General features: G+C 44.8%; 3 protein-coding genes across 7 annotated transcripts in view; all 3 read right to left on the bottom strand.

Annotated features, from left to right (window-relative positions):
- R3HDM2 (R3H domain containing 2) overlaps positions 1 to 25,648 on the bottom strand; it is a 217,332-nt gene that overhangs the window by 165,844 nt on the left and 25,840 nt on the right. The window lies entirely within an intron of this gene.
- LOC137544090 (uncharacterized) lies at positions 16,824 to 20,297 on the bottom strand. The gene is made up of 2 exons (XM_068265155.1): positions 19,557 to 20,297; positions 16,824 to 19,203 (listed from the first exon to the last, which is right to left on the bottom strand). Exons 1-2 carry the CDS (start codon positions 19,698 to 19,700, stop codon positions 17,152 to 17,154), a joined length of 2,196 nt encoding a protein of 731 aa, XP_068121256.1. The 5' UTR covers positions 19,701 to 20,297; the 3' UTR covers positions 16,824 to 17,151.
- Positions 20,027 to 22,234, bottom strand: LOC137544870 (uncharacterized). The gene is made up of 3 exons (XM_068265967.1): positions 21,619 to 22,234; positions 20,522 to 21,525; positions 20,027 to 20,171 (listed from the first exon to the last, which is right to left on the bottom strand). The coding sequence occupies exons 1-3, from the start codon at positions 21,679 to 21,681 to the stop codon at positions 20,027 to 20,029; spliced, it is 1,212 nt and encodes a 403-aa protein (XP_068122068.1). The 5' UTR covers positions 21,682 to 22,234.

Genomic DNA, 25,648 nt, shown 5'->3' with positions numbered 1-25,648 from the left:
ACTAAATGCACTAAAACCATCCAATATATTCCTTTACATAATGTATTCTAGACCATATAGACGAGTTGCCCTATTCAATTCGAAATTCAAAAAGTCCAGGTACAAAAGACCTAAAATCTGTTTAGCAAATGCACAGTTAAAAAAAACACAGTTTCTTCGCATGAGCAGCAGTCAATACACTTCTATCACTTCAGCCAGGTCACCTCCACCAGCACCCTTTTGTGTGCCACTCACCCCTGTCCTAGACCAACCAATGGTCTATATAAGCCTTGGGACAGTTCCCGGGTCGTCCCCCACCTCTCCAGCAAGTTAAATCTTCACACGCCACCAATAGATGATAATCTTCATGTGGTGATTAACCTCAGTGAAAAAAAAACTCCATAGCGTAATACTGCTAAAAACTATTTATTTGTAAAAAGCAATTGCACTCACATGAACTTGGATAAAATCAGCGTGTTGAGTAATTTATATACACGGGCTCTCCCCCGTTTGGTGGCCAGGCTGGCAGGCTCCTGTCAGTGTTTCCCCCTTGTCTCCGCCGCGCGCACGGAAACACGCTGGGATGTCACACGTGCCTTCCCTTGCCTCCGCTCACCCTAGCGTGTAGATTCCCACTTCCGCATCAGGCTCCACCCGATCGATTTCGTCACTCAGTGACTCATCAGGGGCATGGAGTCTGATGCGTATAGCGGGGATTTTTAAGCCATCATCGCGCCCACTGCGCACACTCCCCATCCCTCTACTGCACATGCGCCCTAGCTGTACTACGCAGCCTGCGAGTCTGCCGCCATCTAGGGGTCACATTTAGCAATACATTCCATAATTATTACACATCCATATTAAAGAAAAAACAGTGTGTTAATTCTAAACCTATCTCTGGTAAAATATGCAACCCTTCCTTTAGCAAATTTCCCATTGTTGTACATCTACTGTGGGCACCCATGTGCGTCCATTCATTCCTGCTCAAGCTCCCCATACTTTCTAAGAGTCTCTCCCATCCCTGCACCCCCCCAAAAAAACCCTACTTTTTCTACCTACCCCCTGTGTTTAAATTCTACATAGAGCAAGAATACTTGGACACACATTTACAATTAAGTAACAGTTTCCATTAGGTTCCCATACATCCCTATCCATCCTCAAATAACCCCTCTAAAGCTCTCCATATATATCCCACCCCCCATTGGCCATACCAACATGCAGAGAGAAAAAAACATTATGCAGAGAAAAACAGGGCCAGGCTGGCCATTCACACCACCCAGATAGTGTTCCAGGTTTTTTTAGGGTGTATGCACACACATCACACCCCTACTCCCCCAGAAAACATACCAGGTCAATGTCTATATTAAGGCCACCTGGTCTTAGGGTACCCATCCGATGGATCCACCTGGTCTCTTCCTGTGAGACCCTTTTAACTTTGTTACATCCCCTCCAGTTTGGGATGATTTTTTGGAGTCCGCAGAAGGACAAATCATTGGGATTACAATCATGGTGACTTCCAAAGTGGGCCGAGACACCATGATTGGGGTATCCCTTTCTAATGTTGCGAACATGCTCCCCCATCCTCTCCTTGAGGGTGCGCGTAGTCCTACCTATATACTGCCATCCGCATTTGCACCAGGCGAGGTATATGACAAACCTGTCATTACAGGTGATGAACTCCTGAATTTTAAAGCTCTTCCCATTGCTGAAAGATACCACCTCATTAGTTTGTACACCATTGGCTTCCCTACAGGCTTTGCATGCTCTGCATGGGAAAAAACCTGCTGTCTGCCATCCCTGCATTCGCGGGACCTTTTTGGGCTCCACACAACTAGGTGCCAATATCTGTTTTAAATTTTGGGCTTTCCTGTAAATAAACTTTGGTTGGTTTGGAATTATACTCCTAAGGGTCAGGCCGGTTTCCAAAATCCCCCAATGCTGTTTGATTACATTTTGGAGTTGTTTATATTGAATGTTATATCCTGTGATAAAAGCCAGTTCATACTCACCTTTTCCTTCCTCACCTTGTTTCTCCTCCAATAACGTCTGTCTATTAAGGGTCCCTACTCTCTCAATCTCCTCATCCAACTGTCTCCCCACGTATCCCTTCTCTACAAATCTGCCTCTCAGGATTTCCGCTTGCCTATAGTATTCCTCTGTACTTGAACAATTGCGTTTCATCCTTAGAAACTGCCCTCTAGGTATCCCTCTTATCCATGCCGGGTGGTGGCAGCTATCAGTTGAGATATACCCATTCCTGTCGGTGTCCTTGAAATAAGTCCTAGTCCCCATCATATTTCCCTCTCTCATTATTTCTAGATCTAGAAACTGAATTTTATCAGTACCGTATTGCATAGTGAGGGATATACCCAAATTATTTTCATTTAATTTAGTCACATATTGTTCCAGATGCTCCTGTCCACCCCCCCATACGAAAAAAAGGTCGTCAATAAATCTTCGCCATAACCTCACTGGCCCTCCCTCCCCCAATTCTGTCTGTTCCCACTTTCACATAAACAAATTTGCGAGGCTCGGGGCATAACTCGCCCCCATGGCGCATCCTTTCGTCTGGCTATAGAAATTCCCATCATGCCAGAAGTAGTTCCTCTCCAGGGCGAACTTAAGTAACCTCAGTATATATGCCCTCTGTTCATCTTTTATTTTTTCTTCCTTCCTGAAGAAAAAATCTACTGCCTCCAACCCTAGTTCGTGTTTTATGTTAGTATACAAAGAAGATACATCCATTGTGACCATTATTTCTCCCCTTTTCAATTCCTCCCCCTCTATAATCTGAAGCATATGTTTGGTATCCTTAAGTATGTTGGGAAGTTTTTCCACCATGGGTTTAAGGAACTCATCCAGATATTGTCCCAATCTGTGGGTTACCGATCCTATCCCACTAACTATGGGCCTTCCTGGAGGGTCAGCTTTATTTTTGTGCATTTTAGGGACCTGGTATATGACGGGTATTCGGGGAACATCCGGAACAATATATTTTAAACTCCTCATCCGTAATAAGTCCCCTGTCCATCCCTTCCCTAAGAATCTCCCTCAATTCTGTCATATACTTACCTGTGGGGTCTCCCCTCAGTAGGGTGTAGGCCTCTGCATCCCCTACCAACCTATCCAATTCATTTTTGTACTGCAGTTCGCTTAGAACCACCACCCCTCCCCCCTTATCTGCCGGCCTGACAACCAGGTTCTTACTGTCCAAAATCTCCTTTGCCACCTCCCTAATTTTCCCATTTTTTTGTTCTGAGATATTGTCCATATCCCTAATGACCATATTTTTAAATACCTCAATTGCGTTATAATTAGTATCCTGTGGATTGAATGTGGATTTTGTGCGCAAATTAGTGTGTACATATCTATCTGGTTCCTTATGCCCGACATTTCGATTCGGACGGCCAACAAAATATTTCTTTAGATGAGGTTTACGTGCAAACTTAATATCAATGTACGTGGTAAATTTGTCCATACCTTGCCGTGGTGCATGCTTCAGGCCTTTATCCAATATGGCCAATTCTGTAGTGCTCAAGGTTGTGCCACTAATATTAAACACCCCTTCCCCTATCACTGCCTCATCCTTTTTGCTCCTCTTCCCCCCCCCCCCCCCTTGTGCCTCGTCTGGCTCTCTTTTTCCATAGGGGCCCTGTTGCGGTATAGATCCTGCCACTTCCTGTCTCCATTCTCTCTCCCCGTACCTCGGTGCCATCTCTAAAAAAGGTTCCATCTGCTTTTGTTGTCTTATAGGGTCATAACGATTGTAGGTTGGTATGTTAAACTGGTTCTGAAAATCATTTCTGTACCCCTTCCCCCGCCCACTATCTGACATTCGATTTAAGCCCCTATTCTGTCCCCACCCCCGATTGGCATTTCCCCACCCCCCTCCCCTTTCCTCACCTTGATACCTGTGGTTAATCCCCTGTTCCCCTCCTTGTGTGTATATGGGCCTAGGAACTGGTCTGTGTTCAATGCGCTGTTCTTCCATAGGTATATTCTGTTTTTGCTGTCTGATTTCCTCAGCCTTGGCTAAAAGTTCTGCTGCCTTTATCTCCTCTTTTTTCTTGATTTGCCATCTGTATGTTTCCTTTTTCCTTGTTGCATCTGCATCCCTTTGAAATTTTTTCTGTTTCTCTACTCTAATGTCTGCTTGAGTTTTTTCCAATATCTCACCCAATCTTTTAGATCTACTTTTACACTCCTCAGAGTTATTAATCGGGGTCATTTTGGTTTTAATTTCCTCTATTTCCCCTCCCAACCTCGCTAGTCTTTTAGTCTTCCTTTTTATCAATAACTTTACTAAGCCCTGCCCGCACCTATCAAAGTATTCCTCCCATTCTTTGTCATTTTCTTCATCATCCTCTCCATCATTAGCCATCATATCCCACCTAAGTCTTTTTGGTATAATACCCTCTTTGTCATACTTGGTAAGTGCGGCCAGGTCCCACCAGGTATTTTGCTCCTTCATCATCACTATCTGGAATTTTTTGAACTCTTGTTCCATGGTTCCTCCTATCTCCCCACCATCTACAAATACCTCATCAAGGTTCACAATTCTACGTGCTCTCTGTTCAAATGCATCCATTTTGTGAGCACAGGTACCCTCACCTTGTTGCTCACAAAAAGGAGGAGAAACAAGGTGAGGAAGGAAAAGGTGAGTATGAACTGGCTTTTATCACAGGATATAACACTCAATATAAACAACTCCAAAATATAATCAAACAGCATTGGGGGATTTTGGAAACAGACCTGACCCTTAGGAGTATAATTCCAAACCAACCAAAGTTTATTTACAGGAAAGCCCAAAATTTAAAACAGATCTTGGCACCTAGTTGTGTGGAGCCCAAAAAGGTCCCGCGAATGCAGGGATGGCAGACAGCAGGTTTTTTCCCATGCAGAGCATGCAAAGCCTGTAGGGAAGCCAATGGTGTAAAAACTAATGAGGTGGTATCTTTCAGCAATGGGAAGAGCTTTAAAATTCAGGAGTTCATCACCTGTGATGACAGGTTTGTCATATACCTCGCCTGGTGCAAATGCGGATGGCAGTATATAGGTAGGACTACGCGCACCCTCAAGGAGAGGATGGGGGAGCATGTTCGCAACATTAGAAAGGGATACCCCAATCATGGTGTCTCGGCCCACTTTGGAAGTCACCATGATTGTAATCCCAATGATTTGTCCTTCTGCGGACTCCCAAAAATCATCCCAAACTGGAGGGGATGTAACAAAGTTAAAAGGGTCTCACAGGAAGAGACCAGGTGGATCCATCGGATGGGTACCCTAGGACCAGGTGGCCTTAATATAGACATTGACCTGGTATGTTTTCTGGGGGAGTAGGGGTGTGATGTGTGTGTGCATACACCCTAAAAAAAAACCTGGAACACTATCTGGGTGGTGTGAATGGCCAGCCTGGCCCTGTTTTTCTCTGCATAATGTTTTTTTCTCTGCATAATGTTTTTTTCTCTCTGCATGTTGGTATGGCCAATGGGGGGTGGGATATATATGGAGAGCTTTAGAGGGGTTATTTGAGGATGGATAGGGATGTATGGGAACCTAATGGAAACTGTTACTTAATTGTAAATGTGTGTCCAAGTATTCTTGCTCTATGTAGAATTTAAACACAGGGGGTAGGTAGAAAAAGTAGGGTTTTTTTGGGGGGTGCAGGGATGGGAGAGACTCTTAGAAAGTATGGGGAGCTTGAGCAGGAATGAATGGACGCACATGGGTGCCCACAGTAGATGTACAACAATGGGAAATTTGCTAAAGGAAGGGTTGCATATTTTACCAGAGATAGGTTGAGAATTAATACACTGTTTTTTCTTTAATATGGATGTGTAATAATTATGGAATGTATTGCTAAATGTGACCCCTAGATGGCGGCAGACTCGCAGGCTGCGTAGTACAGCTAGGGCGCATGTGCAGTAGAGGGATGGGGAGTGTGCGCAGTGGGCGCGATGATGGCTTAAAAATCTCCGCTATACGCATCAGGCTCCATGCCCCTGATGAGTCACTGAGTGACGAAATCGATCGGGCGGAGCCTGATGCGGAAGTGGGAATCTACACGCTAGGGTGAGCGGAGGCAAGGGAAGGCACGTGTGACATCCCAGCGTGTTTCCGTGCGCGCGGCGGAGACAAGGGGGAAACACTGACAGGAGCCTGCCAGCCTGGCCACCAAACGGGGGAGAGCCCGTGTATATAAATTACTCAACACGCTGATTTTATCCAAGTTCATGTGAGTGCAATTGCTTTTTACAAATAAATAGTTTTTAGCAGTATTACGCTATGGAGGTTTTTTTTCACTGAGGTTAATCACCACATGAAGATTATCATCTATTGGTGGCGTGTGAAGATTTAACTTGCTGGAGAGGTGGGGGACGACCCGGGAACTGTCCCAAGGCTTATATAGACCATTGGTTGGTCTAGGACAGGGGTGAGTGGCACACAAAAGGGTGCTGGTGGAGGTGACCTGGCTGAAGTGATAGAAGTGTATTGACTGCTGCTCATGCGAAGAAACTTTGTTTTTTTTTAACTGTGCATTTGCTAAACAGATTTTAGGTCTTTTGTACCTGGACTTTTAATTGAATAGGGCAACTCGTCTATATGGTCTAGAATACATTATGTAAAGGAATATATTGGATGGTTTTGGTGCATTTAGTGGGTCTGCATTTTCCTGGATTTACATATTTTTTTTACTTGTTTTGTATTGTTGTTTTTGCCCTACGATTATATAATTACGGTGAGGGTAACTCAGTTACATAGGGGGGTGATTTAACTTGTAATATTTACATAAGGGTTTGTTAACTGAACATCGTGAGCGCTACCTCTTGTTGTACAACTTACTTAATCTAAGAGGAGGCGAACAGGTGATCTAGTGTCTGCAGTAGCTGTGAGCGCTGACCTCTGTTGGATTAGAACAGTACTATTCCCCATCCAGGTCTACGTGGATGGTGAGGAATGATGTAATTCGGCTTCCAGCTATTGCAGCGTTTTAAAAGTAACTTCAGACGGTGCCGAAGTTACTCACTATGCGCTTACCCACTCGCCGCTTCCTGCATCGCGTCTCAATGGTAAGGTCGTCACGTGCACATCACATAACACGCCAGCATGTCATATGCTGGCAGCTAGCGCGTGATACGGTGGTGTGATGTGATGATGTGCATGTGACGCCATTACCATGGAGACGCGACTCAGGAAGCGGCGAGTGGGTAAGTTTTAACCCCCGCAAATTGCCCGCTCGCGACTCTGCAGGGGAGGGAAGGAGGAAAAAGTGATAGGAATGTGGCCCTCAAAGTGCACAATATGGCCCAGGCCGCGTAAAGTTTACCCAGGCCTGATCTAGACTGTAGTCATCTACAGACGATCACCCGTATGACCAATCCATGGAGAGCAAGGACGACTACATCCGAACATATTGTTTACATACACTTTCCCACAAGGGCCTGTGTATTGTGTAGGGATGGTCAATGAGATGCACATAATTTCGAGCAGACGCAGCATTAAGCAAATTCTGTATGCAGCTTGAACATGTACCAATCAACTCAAAATTATTTGCATCTCAGCGACCATCCCTACTACCTTGTAAGGTCTTCACTCCACCAAACTAACTGCCTTTCACTGACTCATTTCTGCCTGAAAGCCAAAACTCAAATATCTGATCAGTAGGAAAATCTGAAAATGTGTACAAGGCTTATCACAATGGCAGTGGAGGACAGAGACATAAGGGCCCTTTTCCAAGAGTAGTCCATAAGCAGTGAAAAGACTTAACTCTTAAAGCGAGATCCGAGATGAAAAACGAACTATAACAAGTAACTTGTCTATATATCTTATGTAAAGTTTAGATGGTTTACACAGCAAATCTAGCTGCAAACAGCTTTAATAGAATATGATTATTTCTTCCTGTGATACAATGATAGCAGCCATGTTGTTTGTAAACATTACACAGAGGCAGGCTTATCTGCATCTTGAGCCAAAAAACCTAATCCCCCCCCCCCTCCTCTGAAATCTCTAGCTAGTAATAACTCCCCCTCCTCCTGCCCAGACTGAGCTCCCATGAGCCCTCGCCACTGCCAATGTTCTCTGAAAAACTGTGGGCGGGGCTTGTTTAGTTTATAGGAAATTAAAGTATTAAAACAAAAAAGTATTTGGCTTGAGGAATGCCCTATAAACAATAGGAAAGGAACACAATTATGCAAAGAGTAAAAGTTCATCTTGAATCCACTTTAAAGGACAACTGTAGCAAGAGATGTGTGGAGGCAGCCATATTTATTTCCTTGTGGATCCGATATAAAAACTTTTACTCATTGCATAATTGTGTTCCTTTTATATAGTTTATAGGGCATTCCTCAAGCCAAATACTTTTTTTTGTTTTGTTTTAATACTCTAATTCCCGATAAACGAAACAAGCCTCGCCCACAGCTTCTCCAGTGCCTTGGCACTCAGACCCATGTAGCAAGGGCTTGTGGGAGCTCACTCTGGGCATGAGGAGGAGGAGGAGGAAGTGTTACTAGCCACAGATTTCAGAGGCAGAGGGTAGGAGGGAGGAGGAGAGCAGAGTGAAGTTTTCACAGGCTGTGTAAACTATCTAAACTTTAGATAAGATATATAGACAAGGTAATTGTTATAGTTAGTTTTTCATCTCGGATCTGCTTTAAACAATACCAGTTGCCGGGCAGCCCTGCTGGTCTATTAGGCTGCAGTAGTATCTGAACAACACCATAAACAAGCATGCAGCTAATCTCGTCAGATCTGACAATGTCAGAAACACCTGATCTGCTGCATATTTGTTCAGGGTCTATGGCTAATGCCGGATCAACCCCAGCGGCATCCCCGCTCGTCCGCGCGGGAGGTTAAAAGGAGATAAATATGGCAGCCACCATATCACTCTCACTTCAGTTCCCCTTTAAAGGGAATCAGAGATAAAAAAAACAACTAACTATTACAAGTAACTTGTCTATATATGCTACCTAAAGTTTAGATAGTTTACACATCAAATCTAGCTGCAACCAGCTTTAACAGAATATGATTGATTATTCCTGTGATACAATGACAGCAGCCATGTTTGTAAACATTACACAGAGGCAGGCTTATCTGCATCTTGAGCAAAAAAACCTAATCCCCCCCCCCCTCCACCTCCTCATCCCCTCTGCCTCTGAAATCCCTGGCTAGTAATACCTCCCTCTCCTCCTGCCCAGACTGAGCTCCCATGAGCTCCCATGAGCCATTGCTACTGTCTGAAATTGCCTTGGCTCTCTGAAAACCTGTGGGTGTGGCTTGTGTAGTTTATAGGGAATTAAGAGTATTAAAATAAAAACAAAAAAGTATTTGGCTTGAGGAATGCCCTATAAACAATAGGAAAGGAACACAATTATACAATCAGTAAAAGTTCATCTCAGATCCACTTTAAGAATGCTTTCTACTGCCCGACAGCTGGTCACTGCTGCCTGGCAACTGCTCACTGAGCATGCAGTTGAGCTGCCAGTGGAAAAGGGCCCTAAGTGTTCGTAGGGATTGGTGATTGTCAATGGGATGCTAATAATTCGGTCTTCAATGCAAATTTAATACAGCTTTAAACTATAAGAATCCAAGTCAGGAGGATATGCATTTGCCAAGCCAATTCTAAGCTAGATAGAATCTGCATTAATCATTCAAGCCAATGGTCTAGAAGATGCTATCATTTCCAGCTTGTATATACATTGTATGCAGCATAAAACTGAGCCAATAAAAGGTCCTTCCTGACGATTTTGATTGGCACAATTTTAGCCTGCATGCAATTTGCATACTAGCTTGAATTATTTGCTTCTCGTTGACCACCTTTACTATTGACTTGCAAAGGTCACCAGCAGCAAAGCATTCTGGGCGCTGGTTTTGCTAAACAAACTCATTAAAGCAATGGTTTTTCAGAAAACGTTCCTGCTCATCACGAGGTCCTCACTAGGATCAGCAACAGGAAATGAGCAAAAACCTCCCGGGAAATATAGAGAAGTTGCTACTGGTGACATGCTAATAAATGCAACTTTTCTGGCTGAAGGGAAGACCCTGTAGTGTCAGAAATATATCACAAACCCCACACCAAGTATAAACACAGAGATTAGGAGTGCTTCTATCCCTAATAGGACACTTTTAATTTAGAAAAAAGAAGTATTATAGCTGCTAGATGACCAGCGAAACCAGACATCAAGATGGTAGGCAGTAGAGCCATCCATATTTCTCTCATAACAAGTATACTATAACATATGCCCAATACAGAAGAATGTCAGTTAAAAAAAAAAAGAAGAAAACTCAGCTAACCAGAACGCTCAACCAACTGGTATTCATTTCTCCTGATCCTGTCCCACATACATCATGAAATCCTGATGAAATATCTACCTTGCAAATACTCTACAACTACTACAAAAGTTACTAGAACTGAAAAGAAAAAACTGCTTTTAATAACCCTGAGGTAAGGTAAAAACAAAAAAGCTGAGATTTACTTAAAGCGGATCCGAGATGAAAAACTAACTATAACCAGTAACTTGTCTATATATCTTATCTAAAATGTAGATAGTTTACACAGCAAATCTAGCTGCAAACAGCTTTAATAGAAAATGATTATTTCTTCCTGTGATAATGACAGCAGCCATGTGGTTTGTAAACATTACACAGAGGCAGGCTTATCTGTATCTTGATCACTAAGCCTGTGAAAAAAAAACCTAATCCCCCCCCCTCCTTCCCTCTGCCTCTGAAATCAATGGCTAGTAACACCACCTCCTCCTCCTGCCCAGACTGAGCTCCCATGAGCCCTTGCTACTGCCAAGGCTCTCTGAAAACCTGTGGGCGTGGTTTATTTAGTTTATAGGGAATTCGAGTATTAAAACAAAAACAAAAAAGTATTTGGCTTGAGGAATGCCCTATAAACAATAGGAAAGGAACACAATTATGCAATGAGTAAAAGTTCACTTCGGATCCACTAACTGGGGCTTCTTTCAGCCACCCCCCCCCCCCCCCCACCGCATTCTATCAGGTTCATCGTGCTCTCAATCACCTCCAGTGTGCCGCTGCCCCGTTCCATGCGTGGCCATAGCCATGCCCCTCCTGACTGTGCTCCCGTAGCCAGGAACTACACATGCACAGAACACTCCCAGTTATGGTGGCGCATTTGAGGAGGCGTGGGAACACACCTGCACATTAACTGTAACTAATCACAACCAGATCATCTTTCGGTGAGTAACAGCACACTGGAGAGGATCGGAACACATACAGGGACCTGACAGACCAGGGGTGTCAAACTCAATCATGTACTGGACCAGTATTTAAAACGTAGCCTAAGTCGCGGGCCAAAATGTTTATTAAGGTTAAAAACTTATTGAACAGTCTGAAGCTAAGCAGAGTAACTATAGAGACTCCTCCCCCTTTCTGCACAGTGGAGCAGGTCATATTTACCGATTCCAGTGCTCCGAGTCTCTTCTGTCCTTCCCAGCAGCCGCACACTCTAAGCTGCATGCTTCTGCCTCTGAATGCATGTCATATGACTCAACACAGAGTTTATGGTAGAATTTCATATGGGGTATAGTCAGCCTAATGGTGCCCATACACGATACAATAAAAACGTTCGATTTTCTTGTTTATTCGATCTAAATGATCGAATTGAATGAAAGTTGAAAATATTTTTTTTTTCGATCAAGAACGATTATCCCGTTTTTTTCGTGAAAAATGATCGGACATGCTGGAAAAATCTTTATATTCGATCTAACAGAATAATCGAACTAAATTATCTGATTGAAAAATTGTACCATGTATGGCCACCTTTAGTCAGGCCTATGTTTAATAGTAACTCAAGTAACCAGAAGCTACATTTACAAAAACCTTTAAATCCCTGCAGGTGCTAAGTAAGCACACTCTACTGTAGTAAGAGTTTTTTACATTTTTGCAGAGCATGCATGCATAAAGCATCCTTCTATGCGCCTATATTCAAGTTTATTAACTGCTCACTTTTAAACAACTACCGGTAATAATAATAATAATGTCATACATCTATGCCAGTTCTATAGGTCAAAAAAAAAAAAAAAAAAAAAAAAAAGGAATGGATGTAGACATGCTGTGCAATTTTCTTCTGTGCTTAAAATAGTATTGTTTTGAAATGTTAAACTCACATAGGATATCTTCCTTAAAAGCTTTAGCTAGCACAACAAAACAGCCCAACCGTGTTTCTGCAAATGTCAAACAAAATAAAATCTGATTAAAGAAGGACTCCAACCATCACCATATGATCTTGTGAGAGGAGGAGAGTACTGCACTCCAGATTCACACTAGACACAATTGCTTGATTCACAAAGCAGTGCTAACCTAGTTAGCACGCCTAAAGACTTTTGGGCGCGATAAGCATTGCACTAAGTAGGTTAGCAACGCTTTGAGGGAAAAACTTGCGCGCAAAACATCGCATAGGGTTTAATGGCGTTGCGCGCAAGTTTATTTTAGCACGACTAAACTCATAATGGGCTTTTCACCAGCGTGCTAACAGTTAGCACGGCTTTGTGAATCAAGCCCAATGTTCCACATTCTAGCACCACAAGCCACAGGTGCACCGATTCCTTTCTTTGATCAGCATTCAGGATATGATCAATGTATATGCAGGTATAAGGCTGTCACTGGGACAAAACATGCTTTACAAAAGAGCTAAACACACTGCAGTAACCACATAGGAAAATGCTATGTACATCGGTCTGGATCGGGAAGTACTGAACAATGCACCCAAAAAAGCTTCTGACCACACTGTAAACAGAATGCTGCAGTTCAAGTCAATATAAAATGAATTGGGGCTGCACATCCAACACAACTGTTGGTAAGGGTTATGCATCGATAGAGAGCGGTCAACTGAGAGTAGTGTAAAAGTGGCCACTAACAATACAATCTGCTGAACGATCGTTTATGAGCGATTCTTTCTAGAAACAACCAGAAATGATCATTCGGGACCACTAGTGGACAAAAATCTTTTAACCAATCCAATTGACGGGATCGATCCAAAAATCGGATCAATTTCATTGATCGGATTAGTTAAGAGATTTTTTTTTCCATTAGTGGTCCCAAACCATCATTTTCGATCGTTCATACGAAGAATCATCCGTAAAAGATAGTTCAGCAAATTGCATTGTTAGTGTCCACCTTTTAGACTTGAGACAAAAGTAAGATATCAGCAAACATTACTTACATTCTCCTATCGCATCACGCATTGCCCAATAGCAAAATATCAGTAATTTTACCGATATTCTACATGCTGCCATCTCCAGCTCCCAATGACTCAGTCACTGCAATGCCTTTCTTACATGTATGCATACCACGGAAGGTTAGAGCGACAAAGTGAACCTGAACTCTCGCACAGAACAGAAAGAAATCAGGGAGAAATGCATCCTGTATGTTTTTCAGGGCTGTGGAGTCGGAGTAATTTTGGGTACCTGGAGTCGGAGTTGGAGTCGGGAGTCGGATGATTTTTGTACAAAGTCCACTGCCCTGGTAAGTATAATGGTGGCCATACACGGTACAATAAAAACGTTCGATTTTCCCGTTTATTCGATCTAAATGATCGAATTGAATGAAAGTTGACAATATTTTTTTTTCGATCAAGAAATTCGAACGATTATCCCGTTTTTTCGGGAAAAATGATCGGACATGCTGGAAAAATCTTTATATTCGATCTAATGGAATAATCGAACTAAATTATTTAATTGAAAAATTGTACCATGTATGGCCACCATTAGACTAAGGAATCTGAGTCGAGAAGTCGGAGCTGGAGTCGTAGGTTTCATAAACTGAGGAGTCTGAGTAGGATGATTTTTGTACTGACTCCACAGCCCTGATTTTTTTTTTTTTTACTGAGTTCAGCCCAATTTCCTATCATCAGTCTCTAATCACAAGTTGTAATTTGATCTCTCCCCATGTCAGCTGATTGCCACGGCAGACAAGCTCATTTGTAAGCACAGGATGTTAGCAATTAGTCTGCTTCCATAAAAGCAGGAAGTAGAAACACTACAGATTTATTGCAGGATTTGTATCAGCTGTAACAAAGAAATGTTTTTCTTTAAAGGTTATATGCTGTTGCTTATCTTTTAGAGCAGAGAGGAAGTTCTGAGTTCAGGTCCACTTTAACCTTCTTGGGGGTAAGCCGCCGGAGGGTGCCGCTCAGGCCCTGCTGGGCCGATTTGTTTAATTTTTTTTTTGCTGGACGCAGCTAGCACTTTGCTAGCTGCGCCAGCACCCTGATCGCCGCCGCCGCGCGCCCGATCGCCGCTATACGGTGCGGCGCACGCCCCCCCCCCAGACCCCGTGCGCTGCCTGGCCAATCAGTGCCAGGCAGCGCCGAGGGGTGGCCCGGGACTCCCAATGACGACCCGACGTCAGTGACGTCATTCCGCCCCGTCGCCATGGCGACGGGGGAAGCCCTCCAGGAAATCCCGTTCTTTGAACGGGATTTCCTGATCGGAGATCGCCGAAGGCGATCGAAGAGGGCGGGGGGATGCCGCTGAGCAGCGGCTATCATGTAGCGAGCCCTGGGCTCGCTACATGATATAGAAAAAAAAAAAGAAAAAAAAAACTGCCGCGCTGCCTCCTGGCGTATTTTTTTATACCGCCAGGAGGGTTAAATGATGGATTATGGTTTTTAACCTGCGTCTTAGAAACCTTCACAATTCCTTCCTTGCCACATTATATTCCAATTCAAGATTCAATGTTTACTTGGCATTTGCCTTCTCTCTTGCAGTTGGAGATTTGTGGGTCGTACATCCAGGGCACGAAGTCACGTCACATCCCAAAGATGCTCTATTGGGTTGAGATCTGGTGACTAAGGGGGCCATTTTAGTACAGTGAACTCATTGTCATGTTCAAGAAACCAATTTGAAAGGATTCGAGCTTTGTGACATGGTGCATTATCCTGCTTGAAGTAGCCATCAGAGGATGGGTACATGGTGGTCATGAAGGGATGCACATGGTCAGAAACAATGCTCAGGTAGCCCGTGGCATTTAAACGATGCCCAATTGGCACGAAGGGGCCTGAAGTGTGCCAAGAAAACATCCCCACACCATTACACCGCCACCGCCAGCCTGCACAGTGGTAACAAGGCATGATGGATCCATGTTCTCATTCTGTTTATGCCAAATTCTGACTATTGAGACTCATCAGACCAGGCAACCTTTTTCCAGTCTTCAACTGCCCAATTTTGGTGAGCTTGTGCAAATTGTAGCCTCTTTTTCCCATTTGTAGTGGAGAAGAGTGGTACCCAGTGGGGTCTTCTGCTGTTGTAACCTATCCGCCTCATGGTTGTGTGTGTTGTGGTTTCACAAATACTTTGCTGCATAACTCGGTTGTAACAAGTGGTTATTTCAATCAACGTTGCTCTATCAGCTTGAATCAGTCGACCCATTCTCTCCTGACCTCTATCAACAAGGCCTTTCCGCCAAACAGGACTGCAGCATACTGGATGTTTTTCCCTTTTCACACCATTCTTTGTAAACCCTAGAAATGGTTGTGCGTAAAAATCCCAGTAACTGAGCAGATTGTGAAATACTCAGGCCGGCCCATCTTGCACCAACAACCATGCCACGCTCAAAATTGCTTAAAGGACTTACGAGGCCAAAATCTGCCCCCAAAACGTAAAAAAAGTTAACTACCTGCATGACTTTGTAAAGCACGGAGGACGCCGTCCGCACCCTCCGTGCTGTTCCGCCTGGTCCCCTCTGCTCAATAGCCCCCCGAAAGGCTGCGACCCCACGGTCCGGGTCGGTATCTGCAGCCTGCATAAAGATGGCCGCCGGAGCTGGCCACGGCTGCGCAGTCTGCATAGCCGCTACTGCGGCTGCGCAGCTCTAGGGCCAACCCTCCGATCCACGCTGCCTGTTACATAGATCGGGGGGTTGGCCCTAGAGCTGTGCAGCCGCAGTAGAGCAGAGAGGAATGCGGACTGCGCAGCCGTGGCTAGCTCCGGCGGCCATCTTTATGCAGGCTGCAGATACCGACCTGGACCGTGGGGTCGCAGCCTTTCGGGGGCTATTGAGCAGAGGGGACCAGGCGGAATGGCACGGAGGGTGCGGACGGCGTTCCCCGTGCCTTACAAAGTCATGCAGGTAGTTAACTTTTTTTACGTTTTGGGGGCAGATTTTGGCCTCGCAAGTCCTTTAAAAGGGAAGGTCCAAGCAAAATGAAAAATTGAGTTTCACTTACCTGGGTCTTCTACCAGCCCCATGCAGCCATCCTGTGCCCTCGTAGTCACTCACTGCTGCTCCACTCCCCCGCTGGCAGCTTGCCGACCTCGGAGGTCGGCGGGCCGCATTGCGTACATTTTTACGCATTCCTGCTAGTCCAGGAACATTAACACATAAATTTTTATGCATTACTGGTTCAATGTGTAATTTACGCATTGAACCAGTAATGCATAAAAATGTATGTGTTAATGTTCCTGCACTAGCAGGAATGCGTAAAAATGTACGTAATGCGGCCCGCCGACCTCCGAGGTCGGCAAGCTGTCAGCGGGGGACTGTAGCAGCAGTGAGTGACTACGAGGGCACAGGGTGGCTGCACGGGGCTGGTAGAAGCCCCAGGTAAGTGAAACTCAATTTTTCATTTTGCTTAAACCTTCCCTTTAAAGGGACTCCAAGCAGTACAGAAACTATGGAAAGATGCATATCATTTTAAAGTTCTCTTTCTCCTCTTTCCAATGATATATAAACCACCGCCCTACGCCTTTTAGTTTTCGCTATTTTCGCGATCGAAATTGCAGCGGCCGTGACTTCGACCGCGGAAATAGAGAAAACTAAAAGGCGTAGGGCGACGATTTAGGGGTCGCCAGAAAGAGGAGAAAAGCCCAAAATTACTTACGGTAATTTCTTTTCCAGAAGTCGGAAGGACAGCAACCCTGAGACATGTCTCCCTCCACATTCACTGGACAGGAACTAGATTAAACAATTTGCATAATTAGGTAGGCAGGGCACACACATGTATATATATATCGTTATGTCCTTACCCCCTCAGTTAATAAAAAAGACTCCGCACATAATGATGCTTCCAATAACTTTTAATAAGAATAGCGGTGGGTAGTAAGGGTGCTGTCCTTCCGACTTCTGGAAAAGAAATTACCGTAAGTAATTTTGGGCTTTCCCAGAACGTCTCAGGACAGCAACCCTGAGATGAAAAACAAGAAATAATATTTAGGGAGGGATTACAGCCTGCAACACTTTTCTGCCGAACGTTAAGTCGGCACTAGACAATACATCTAGCCTATAATGTCTCACAAAGGTGTTCTGACTTGACCAGGTGGCTGCCTTGCAAATTTGCTCAACTGATGCTCCTGCCCTCTCTGCCCAGGAAGTTGATACTGCTCTGGTAGAATGAGCCCTGACCGCCGAAGTCAGCTGTTTGCCTTGTTGAGCATAAGATAGAGATATAGCCTGCTTGATCCATCTGGCTATGGTTGATTTTGAGGCCTGTTTACCCCTGAACTTTCCGGCAAATAATACTAATAATGCATTGGAAGTCCTCCAGGACTTAGTGCGCTGAAGATACTCCAGAACACATCTTCTAACATCTAGGCAATGTAACTTCTGTTCCTTCTGATTGGAAGGGTTATTACAAAAGGAAGGCAGAAAAATTTCTTGAGATCTGTGGAATTTCGAAACAACCTTAGGTAGGAAGGAGGTATCTAGACGAAGTGTAATTCTGTCGTCACTTATAACACAATATGGTTCGAGAATTGACAATGCCTGCAATTCCCCCACTCTTCTGGCTGACGTTATTGCTAGAAGAAAAGCAGTTTTGATAGTTAAAAGTTTATCAGAACTATCCACTAATGGTTCAAAGGGTGGCTCACATAGCCCCTGTAGCACAGTGTTCAGATCCCAAGATGGCACTCTACTATGGATTGTAGGTCGAATCCTCCTGAGTGCTTTGAAGAATCTGATGATATCTTCTTCCTCTGCCAATTTTCTGTCAAGAAAGACTGTTAATGCTGAAACTTGTACCTTCAATGTACTACTACTTAGACCTTTCTGGAATCCATCTTGAAGAAATTCTAAAACTGAATTGGAATGACCAGTATCTCTAGAATTCGCCTCACACCAATTGTTGTATACCCTCCAGGCTTTAGAGTATATTTGGCGCGTCACCTTCTTCCTGCTTTGTAACAGTGTTTCCGATAACCTATTAGAAAATCCCTTACTTTTCAGTATTCGCCATTCAGGCTCCATGCTGAAAGATGAAGAAGGCTCAGATTGGGATGCACCGCTGGTCCCTGAGTTAACAGGTCCTCTTGATCTGGAAGGATCAGATGATCCGTAGCTAATCGTTGTAGCAGAGCAAACCACGGTCTTTTTGGCCAAAACGGGACAATCAAGATTGCTTCCGCCTGGTCTCGATAGATTTTGTTCAGTACTCTGGAAATCAAATGTAGAGGCGGAAAAATGTACATTCTGTGATGGCTCCAGCTGATCGAGAAGGCATCTACTACCCATGGTTCGTCTTGGGGACAAAGAGAGCAAAACATCCGGCATTTCGCATTGCTCTTTCTGGCGAATAAGTCCACTTGAGGAACAATCCAGTGTTCTGTCAACTGATGAAACACCCGGTCGTTGAGACTCCATTCGTCCTGGGACAGACTGCATCTGCTCAGGTAATCTGCTAGGCAATTTAGTGTCCCCCTTCAGGTGAACCGCTTTTATAGACTTGAGACTGCGCTCTGCCCAATGCAGAATCCTTGATGCCTGCTGTTGCAGTGACTTGCTTCTTGTGCCTCCCTGGTGATTTATGTATGCCACCACTGTACTGTTGTCTGTACGTATCGTCACGTGGGTTTTCCATATCTGTATCTTGAATGCTAGTATGGCTTCCCAGACTGCTTGCAGCTCTCTGCTGTTCGAAGACCTGTTGCTGATCCGGCTTGACCATTGTCCCTGAGCTGTCAGAGAGTCCAGATGCGCTCCCCATCCCCAAGAGCTCGCATCCGTTGTTATGATGTACTGGGTTGGAAACTCCCAAAGATTCCCTGTTGACAGATGTTGTGGCTCCGTCCACCACAGTAGTGACTGCTTGACACTCCAAGGAATCATCACTCTCTTGTCCAGGGAGGAGAGATGCTTGTCCCACTTTGATAGGATCCAACTCTGGAGACTTCTGGAGTGGAGTTGACCCCACTGTATTGCAGGGAAAGATGAGGTTATTGTGCCCAATAAGGCCATCGCTTTCCTCAAGGATATTGTTTTCAGACTCTGAAAAGAGAAAACAGACTTTAACAACAAGGAAGATTTTTTGTCAGGTAGAAAAGTCTCTTATTTGTAGTACATATCTCAAACCCCAAAAATTCCATCTTTTGGAGAGGCTGAAAGGACGATTTTTCCCAATTAATTAACCACTCCAATGTCTGAAGGAAGTCTATGGTGGACTGAGTCTGGGATCCCACTAACTCAACAGAAGGTCCCCAGATAAGTAAATCATCCAGGTAAGATATTACTTGAACAGACTGAAGCCTAAGCCCTGCCAAGACTTCTGCCATGATTTTTGTGAATAGCCATGGAGCCGATGATAACCCAAAGGGAAGGGCGACAAACTGAAAGTGTCTTACCTCTCCTTCTAACACCACCGCAAATCTCAGGAACTGTTGTGATTCCAGATGAATCGGCACATGCAAATACGCATCTTTTAGATCCAATGATGTCAGATAGGAGCTGTCTTGTAGTAGGTTCAATACTGAGCGGATGTTGTCCATCCGAAACTTTCTGTATCTTACTGCGGTGTTTAGCCTTTTTAGGTTTAAGATGAACCTGTAACTCCCTTGAGGTTTCTTTATTAGAAAGACTGGGGAGTAAAACCCCAGTGTTTCTTGACATTTTGGGACTCTCCGTATAACCCTTTTTTCCAATAGTAAGCTTACTTCTGACTGGAGGGCCTGGGCCTGAACTGGAGCTCTTGGGGAAGGGGTCACCCAGAATTGAGATGGTGGTGGGGCTATAAACTCTATCTTGTACCCCTGGAGAATAATGTTCAGTAACCACTTGTTTTCGAACTTTAACTGCCACTGTTCGAAAAAATGAGCTAGTCTGCCCCCCACTGGAATTCTGGCGTCATTGTTTTGTTGGTTGACCTGTAGAGGTATATGGAGTACTGGGTTTGGAACGCTGGGACTTGTTGGGAATCCATCTTCTTCTCTGGTTCCCCTTGTTTTCCTGTTCGCTTTTCCCTGAAACACGAAAGGAACGGTTAGGGCGGAAAATCTTTCTTTTATATGGGAAATTTTTCTTTTTATCAGCGGACCTCTCAAGTGTTTCTTCTAACTTGGTTCCAAATAACAAGCCCCCTTCACATGGAATACTACACAATTTCGATTTAGATGAGGTATCTCCCTGCCATGTTTTCACCCAGATTCCTCTTCTGGCAGAATTAACTAGGGCTGTGGTTCTTGCTGTGAGTCTGACTGAATCATCAGCTGCATCTGATAGATAGTTTGTTGCATGTAAAATTTTTGGGAAAAAATTCAAAAGTTCCTCCCTAGATACCCCTGAGGCTATCTGAGACTGGACTTCTACTAACCAAATTTTTAAAGATCTTGCTACCGCTGTAGATGCAATAGAGGGTTTGAAATTTAAAGATGCTGCTTCCCATGCCCTCCGCAAAATATTGTCCATTTTCTTATCGATAGGGTCTTTTAAACTACCAAAATCTTCGTATTGAAGATCTGATCTCCTGGATACTTTAGAAAGAGATGGGTCTAGTTTGGGTGCAGTCCCCCAAAACCTTTGGTCTTCAGGGCTATAAGGATATCTTTTATTTAGTGATTTAGGCCAGAAAGCCCTCCTATCTGGATTATCCCACTCTTTCCTGATAATCCCCTTAAGACTACTATGCACTGGGATGAAAGTCACTTGGGGTTCTGACAATGTTTCATACATCTGATCTAATGGAGATAAAGTCTTTTGCTCTATAGTAATACCCATGGCTTCATGCATGGCTGCCAATAACTCCTTCATAAAGTCAGTGGAAAAAGCAAATTTCTGATTCTTTACAGTTTTTTCAGCAGATTTTTCAGTCTCTGAGGGTATCTCTTCCAGAGATGAAATATCCAATTCCCCTTCTGACATTTCTGAATCTTCAGAATCGTCATCTTTCCTTTTCCTTTTTAAAGTAGGGTCCCCTATAGGAACTGAACCTGAAGGACCTGGGATATCTGATACTGCCGGGGCTGCAGAGACTGCTGCAGGCACTGAAGGCATTTGTACATTAGATACTGCAACCTCTGGAACCTTGATAGTCTGCACAGCAGACGAAATTTCAGATCTAATCCATCCTTTTAACTCCTTTAACATAGTGGGGGTTTCTTCTCTAACCACCTTTTTAGTACAATCTTGGCATAATACTTTTGAAGAGGATGACATATAATTTCCACATATAGCACATTTTTTCCCCGATTTATGTGTTGCTTTAGAACCAGCATGTGGTGTAGTCTTGTCAGTTTTATCAGGTTTATCAGGCTTGTCAGGCTTATCAGCTTTGTCTTGTCTTGACCCAGATTTGGAATCTGATCTTTCCATTTTAGGCTGTAATAAAACAAATAAATACCAGCCATTAGCTCAGCCAAGCCTAATAACCCTCCTAAGGGATATGTAAACAATTACCACAATGTTACATACCAGAGAGGGTACGGAACTTGTCTCCACAGAGCCCTGGGAGGAAGATCCACCGGCAGCCTCCATAGTCAAACACAAAGTGAGACTAGGACATCAGCTTAATAGCTGATTTAAATAATTGCTTAATGCCCAACCCTTCTTGCATTATGCAAACGTTAATTCCTACCTGCTGTAGTAATCCCCTTAGCGTTCCTCCAGGCAATCCCCTGCAGCTGAGTGTGATGTGTCAGCAGACGCTGACTTCCATGCTGCAATGGCCGCTGGAACGCACGCCGGGTCAGGAACTTCCTGCTTCCGGCTTTCCGACTTCCGGTCACGTGAGGCGCCTGTCACGTGACCCTGGGGCGGGCAACTTCCGGATTCAGACGCCGCTTGTCCTCCGAACACAGCACAGGGGGAGAGGCCAGTGCGTGTAGCATGACCCCGCGCTGAGACAACTAGCCAGCGCCGACAAAGGGGATCACACCAGCCGCGGCTCCTGTGGACTCACATGGGTGGCCAGCCTTACCCCCTACATCTAGCATCCTGCTGGACAGGAAAACAACTGAGGGGGTAAGGACATAACGATATATATATACATGTGTGTGCCCTGCCTACCTAATTATGCAAATTGTTTAATCTAGTTCCTGTCCAGTGAATGTGGAGGGAGACATGTCTCAGGGTTGCTGTCCTGAGACGTTCTGGGAAAAGAGCTTTAAAATGATATCCATCTTTCCATAGTTATATTGTATTACACAGGGCGACTTTTTCTCAAAGTCAGCAGCTCCATTCAGCAGGAAAAAGTCGCCCTGTGTAATACAATATAACTATGGGAAGATGGATATTTTAAAGCTCTCTTTCTCCTCTTTCTGACGACCCCTAAATAGTCGCCCTACGCCTTTTAGTTTTCTCTATTTTCGCGCTCGAAGTCGCGGCCTCGGCAATTTCGATGGCGAAAATAGCGAAAACTAAAAGGCGTAGGGCGGTGGTTTATATATCATTGGAAAGAGGAGAAAGAGAGCTTTAAAATCATATGCAGCTTTCCATAGTTTCTGCACTGCTCGGAGTCCCTTTAAATCACCTTTCTTTGCCATTCTGACATTCAGTTTGGAGTTCAGGAGATTGTCTTGACCAGGACCACACCCCTAAATGCATTGAAGCAACAGCCATGTGATTGGTTGATTAGATAATTGAATTAATGAGAGATTGAACAAGTGTTCCCAATAATCCTTTAAGTGAGTGTATATGTTACGGCCAAAACCAGAAATCGGCCAATTCTAGAATTGGCCGGCCGTTTCTAGAACTGGCCGATTTCACGTCGGCCAAAGTCCAAAATGCTGGGAATTTCTGACATTGGCCGGCCAGTTCTAGAACCGGCCAATGTCAGTCGGCCAAAGTCCAAAACGCCAAAATCCCAGAACATCCCGGGACTTTCTATTTGTTAGTTACAGCTGATACAAATCCTGCAATAAATCTGCAGTGTGTCTACTTCCTGCTTTCTCTTTCTTGGAAGCAGACATATTGTTAACATCCTGTGCATTTAAATTAGCTGCTCTGCTGTGGCAGTCAGGTGACACAGGGGAGAGGGGGGATGCATGGCTGGGTGGTGCTTTGCTGGGCGCTATGCGTGGCTGGAGGGGGGAGGCTTTGCTGGACGCTTTGCATGGCGAGGAGGGGGGGGGGGTTGCTGGGATTTGCTGGGTTTTTGCATGGCTGGGGTTTGATATGCAGGGCCCTTTGCATGGCCAGGGGGGCTTTGTGCATTGCTGGGGTAGTTTTGCATGGCTGTGGGGGGTGGGGGCTTTTCTGGCTGCTTTGCATGGCTGGGGGGAGGGATTTGCTGGGCGCTTTGCATGGCTGGGGGGGGGGGGGGGATTTGCTGGGCACTTTGCATGACTGGGGTGGGAATTTGCTGGCCGTTTTGCATGGCTCGGGGGGGGGGGGGGGGATATGCTGGGCGCTTTGCTGGGCACTCTGCATTGCTGGGGTAGTTTTGCATGGCTGTGGGGGCTTTTCTGGCTGGTTTGCAAGGCGCTTTGACTGGGGGGGGCAGCCTATGCTATTTCCAGACCCCAGATCAGGGCGACCAGAGAGGCGGAGAGAAGCAGAGCAGCGCACACACTACCCGCCCTGACCCATACACTTCACATGCGGAAGTGAGCAATGACGTCACTTCAGCATGGAAGTGTATGAGTCTTGCGTGTCGCGTGTGCACTGCTCTGCCTCTCCGGTCCGAGTCGTCCTGATGTGAGGTCTGACTAGAGGCAGCGGAGAGGAGAGGTGAGCGGCACTTCAGGACTTGGCCGGCCACACTTATCCAGAACGCGTTCTGGCCGGCCGGAGGAAACGTTTATTTCTGACATTGGCCGCATCAGCCGGCCACTTCTAGATTTGACCGGCCAGAACCCGAAGTGGCCAGACTTCGGGTTCTGGCCATAACATATATATTGCTTAGGGAGACTCATTATTTGCCACAATCAAACATTGCATGCAGAATATTACAGTGCTATGCTAAAATACCGTACTGAAAAAAAACTAAAATCTTTTGGAAAGCTTGCTATACATAACCTTGCTTTGCTATATGTACCTTCAAAGATCTCTGCTAAGGAAGCAAACGGCAGAGCTTCCTTCGCTTCTGACAGTTTTTAAGCACCTTAAAAATAGCAGTGCTTGGCAGTCGCAAAGGGTTTTTCATCAGGAAGCTGAATTAGCACTACAAGTCAGTCTGTAAAAATGTGTCAGCTACAAAGACTGTTAGGTTTGAGCTCCACGTGCCCTCGTCAGGCCATCACTCTGCCCTGGCTGCATCCACACAACTCTCCAGCAGCAATTGGGATCATAATGTGCCCTGCTTGTGAAAGACGCCGCAGGCAAAGAACTGGAAAGCCTCCAAGGTATTTCTCACAACCTGCTCTGATGGGACTAGAGCAGAGCTTAATTAAAATGGGAAGACTATGTGGGAGCTGAGCACATATTAAACACAATGAAGCTGGTAACTAAAATATAGATTCCAATAAGCAGGATGGAAGGCAAAAATAATCACAACAACCTTTACAGTGATGTAAACCTAACCATGTTTAATGGGAACCTGTGGCTGCCGGAAAGAAAACAACTGTCATATGTAAAATTTTCCAGTTGCTACACTTCCCCACAACAAGCATGCAATGAACGTCAGTCTCGCCTACATACCTGTTCCAGGACAATGAGGCCTCTTTTACACAGGAGCTTGAAGGCAGTGAATTTACTGCCTGTTGGCTGCTCCCTTGCAATGGCCAGGCTTGCTAGCGCTTAGCACAAGACGTGCAAAGGCAGCCAAGGCATATAAGCTAAACAGACATGACAATTTTTGCTGTAAGGTAACTGGACTGCATGTTAGGGGCTGACACACGTGGGGCTACAAGGGGTGCCATTCTAGTTGTAGTAAAAAGGCACTCCGTGGCCAGAAGACAGGAAGCTGAAGAACAAGCATACAGTACAGCCATCTGTGGCTAGCAAAAAGGTTTTGCTAACGCTAGGTACTCACACACCATTCAACTTTCCTTCAGATTGATGGGTCGAGCCAATAATTTCCACACAAGTCCGATCAGCTCCCGATCGATAACGGGATCGTTATTCCAATCACTACTGCACAAATTTGTTCCCATTATCCATGAAAAGCAGATCAGACATATTGGAAATTAGTGGTTCAGCTTGTCAATCAGATGGGAAATTCAATGTGTGTTCCTAGCATGAAGCAGTATAGAATGAGAACTCCCCACTTTTATCTGAAAGTCAGCAATGACCAGAACAATGTTCCTATTATCACAGATTCATTTTACAGGAAACTAAGTGATCCGACTCCTCCAGCAGCTGCATGATTGCCATGCTTGTGGCAAGGGCACGATTCAATGTATTGTAACCAAAGGATCCACATGACAGCCAGGCAACTGGCTTTTTATTGATTAGTAGTAGCAGTCTACAAGCGCTACATTCCTCTTCCTACATTAAGCTAAATAAAGGGAGGCTCTAAAGAGTGCAGACTGGTAAGACTTATTCACACCAAAACAAGCACAAA

This window comes from Hyperolius riggenbachi, chromosome 2, assembly GCF_040937935.1.
Source record: "Hyperolius riggenbachi isolate aHypRig1 chromosome 2, aHypRig1.pri, whole genome shotgun sequence".
Taxonomy (NCBI): Eukaryota; Metazoa; Chordata; class Amphibia; order Anura; family Hyperoliidae; genus Hyperolius; species Hyperolius riggenbachi.
Note: the sequence above shows the minus strand (reverse complement) of the source record. Positions and strands in the feature narration are given on the sequence as shown.

Excerpts from the sequence above, each read along its gene's own strand:
- LOC137544870 (XM_068265967.1), bottom strand. The coding sequence starts at position 21,681 with ATGGAGGCTGCCGGTGGATCTTCCTCCCAGGGCTCTGTGGAGACAAGT. Across the intron at positions 21,526-21,618 it reads CAAGTTCCGTACCCTCTCTG|CCTAAAATGGAAAGATCAGA; the intron begins GTATGTAACATT and ends GTTTTATTACAG. Across the intron at positions 20,172-20,521 it reads GCAAGATCTTTAAAAATTTG|GGAAAAGCGAACAGGAAAAC; the intron begins GTTAGTAGAAGT and ends TTCGTGTTTCAG.
- LOC137544090 (XM_068265155.1), bottom strand. The coding sequence starts at position 19,700 with ATGGACAACATCCGCTCAGTATTGAACCTACTACAAGACAGCTCCTAT. Across the intron at positions 19,204-19,556 it reads CGGTGGTGTTAGAAGGAGAG|AGTCTGAAAACAATATCCTT; the intron begins GTAAGACACTTT and ends TTCTCTTTTCAG.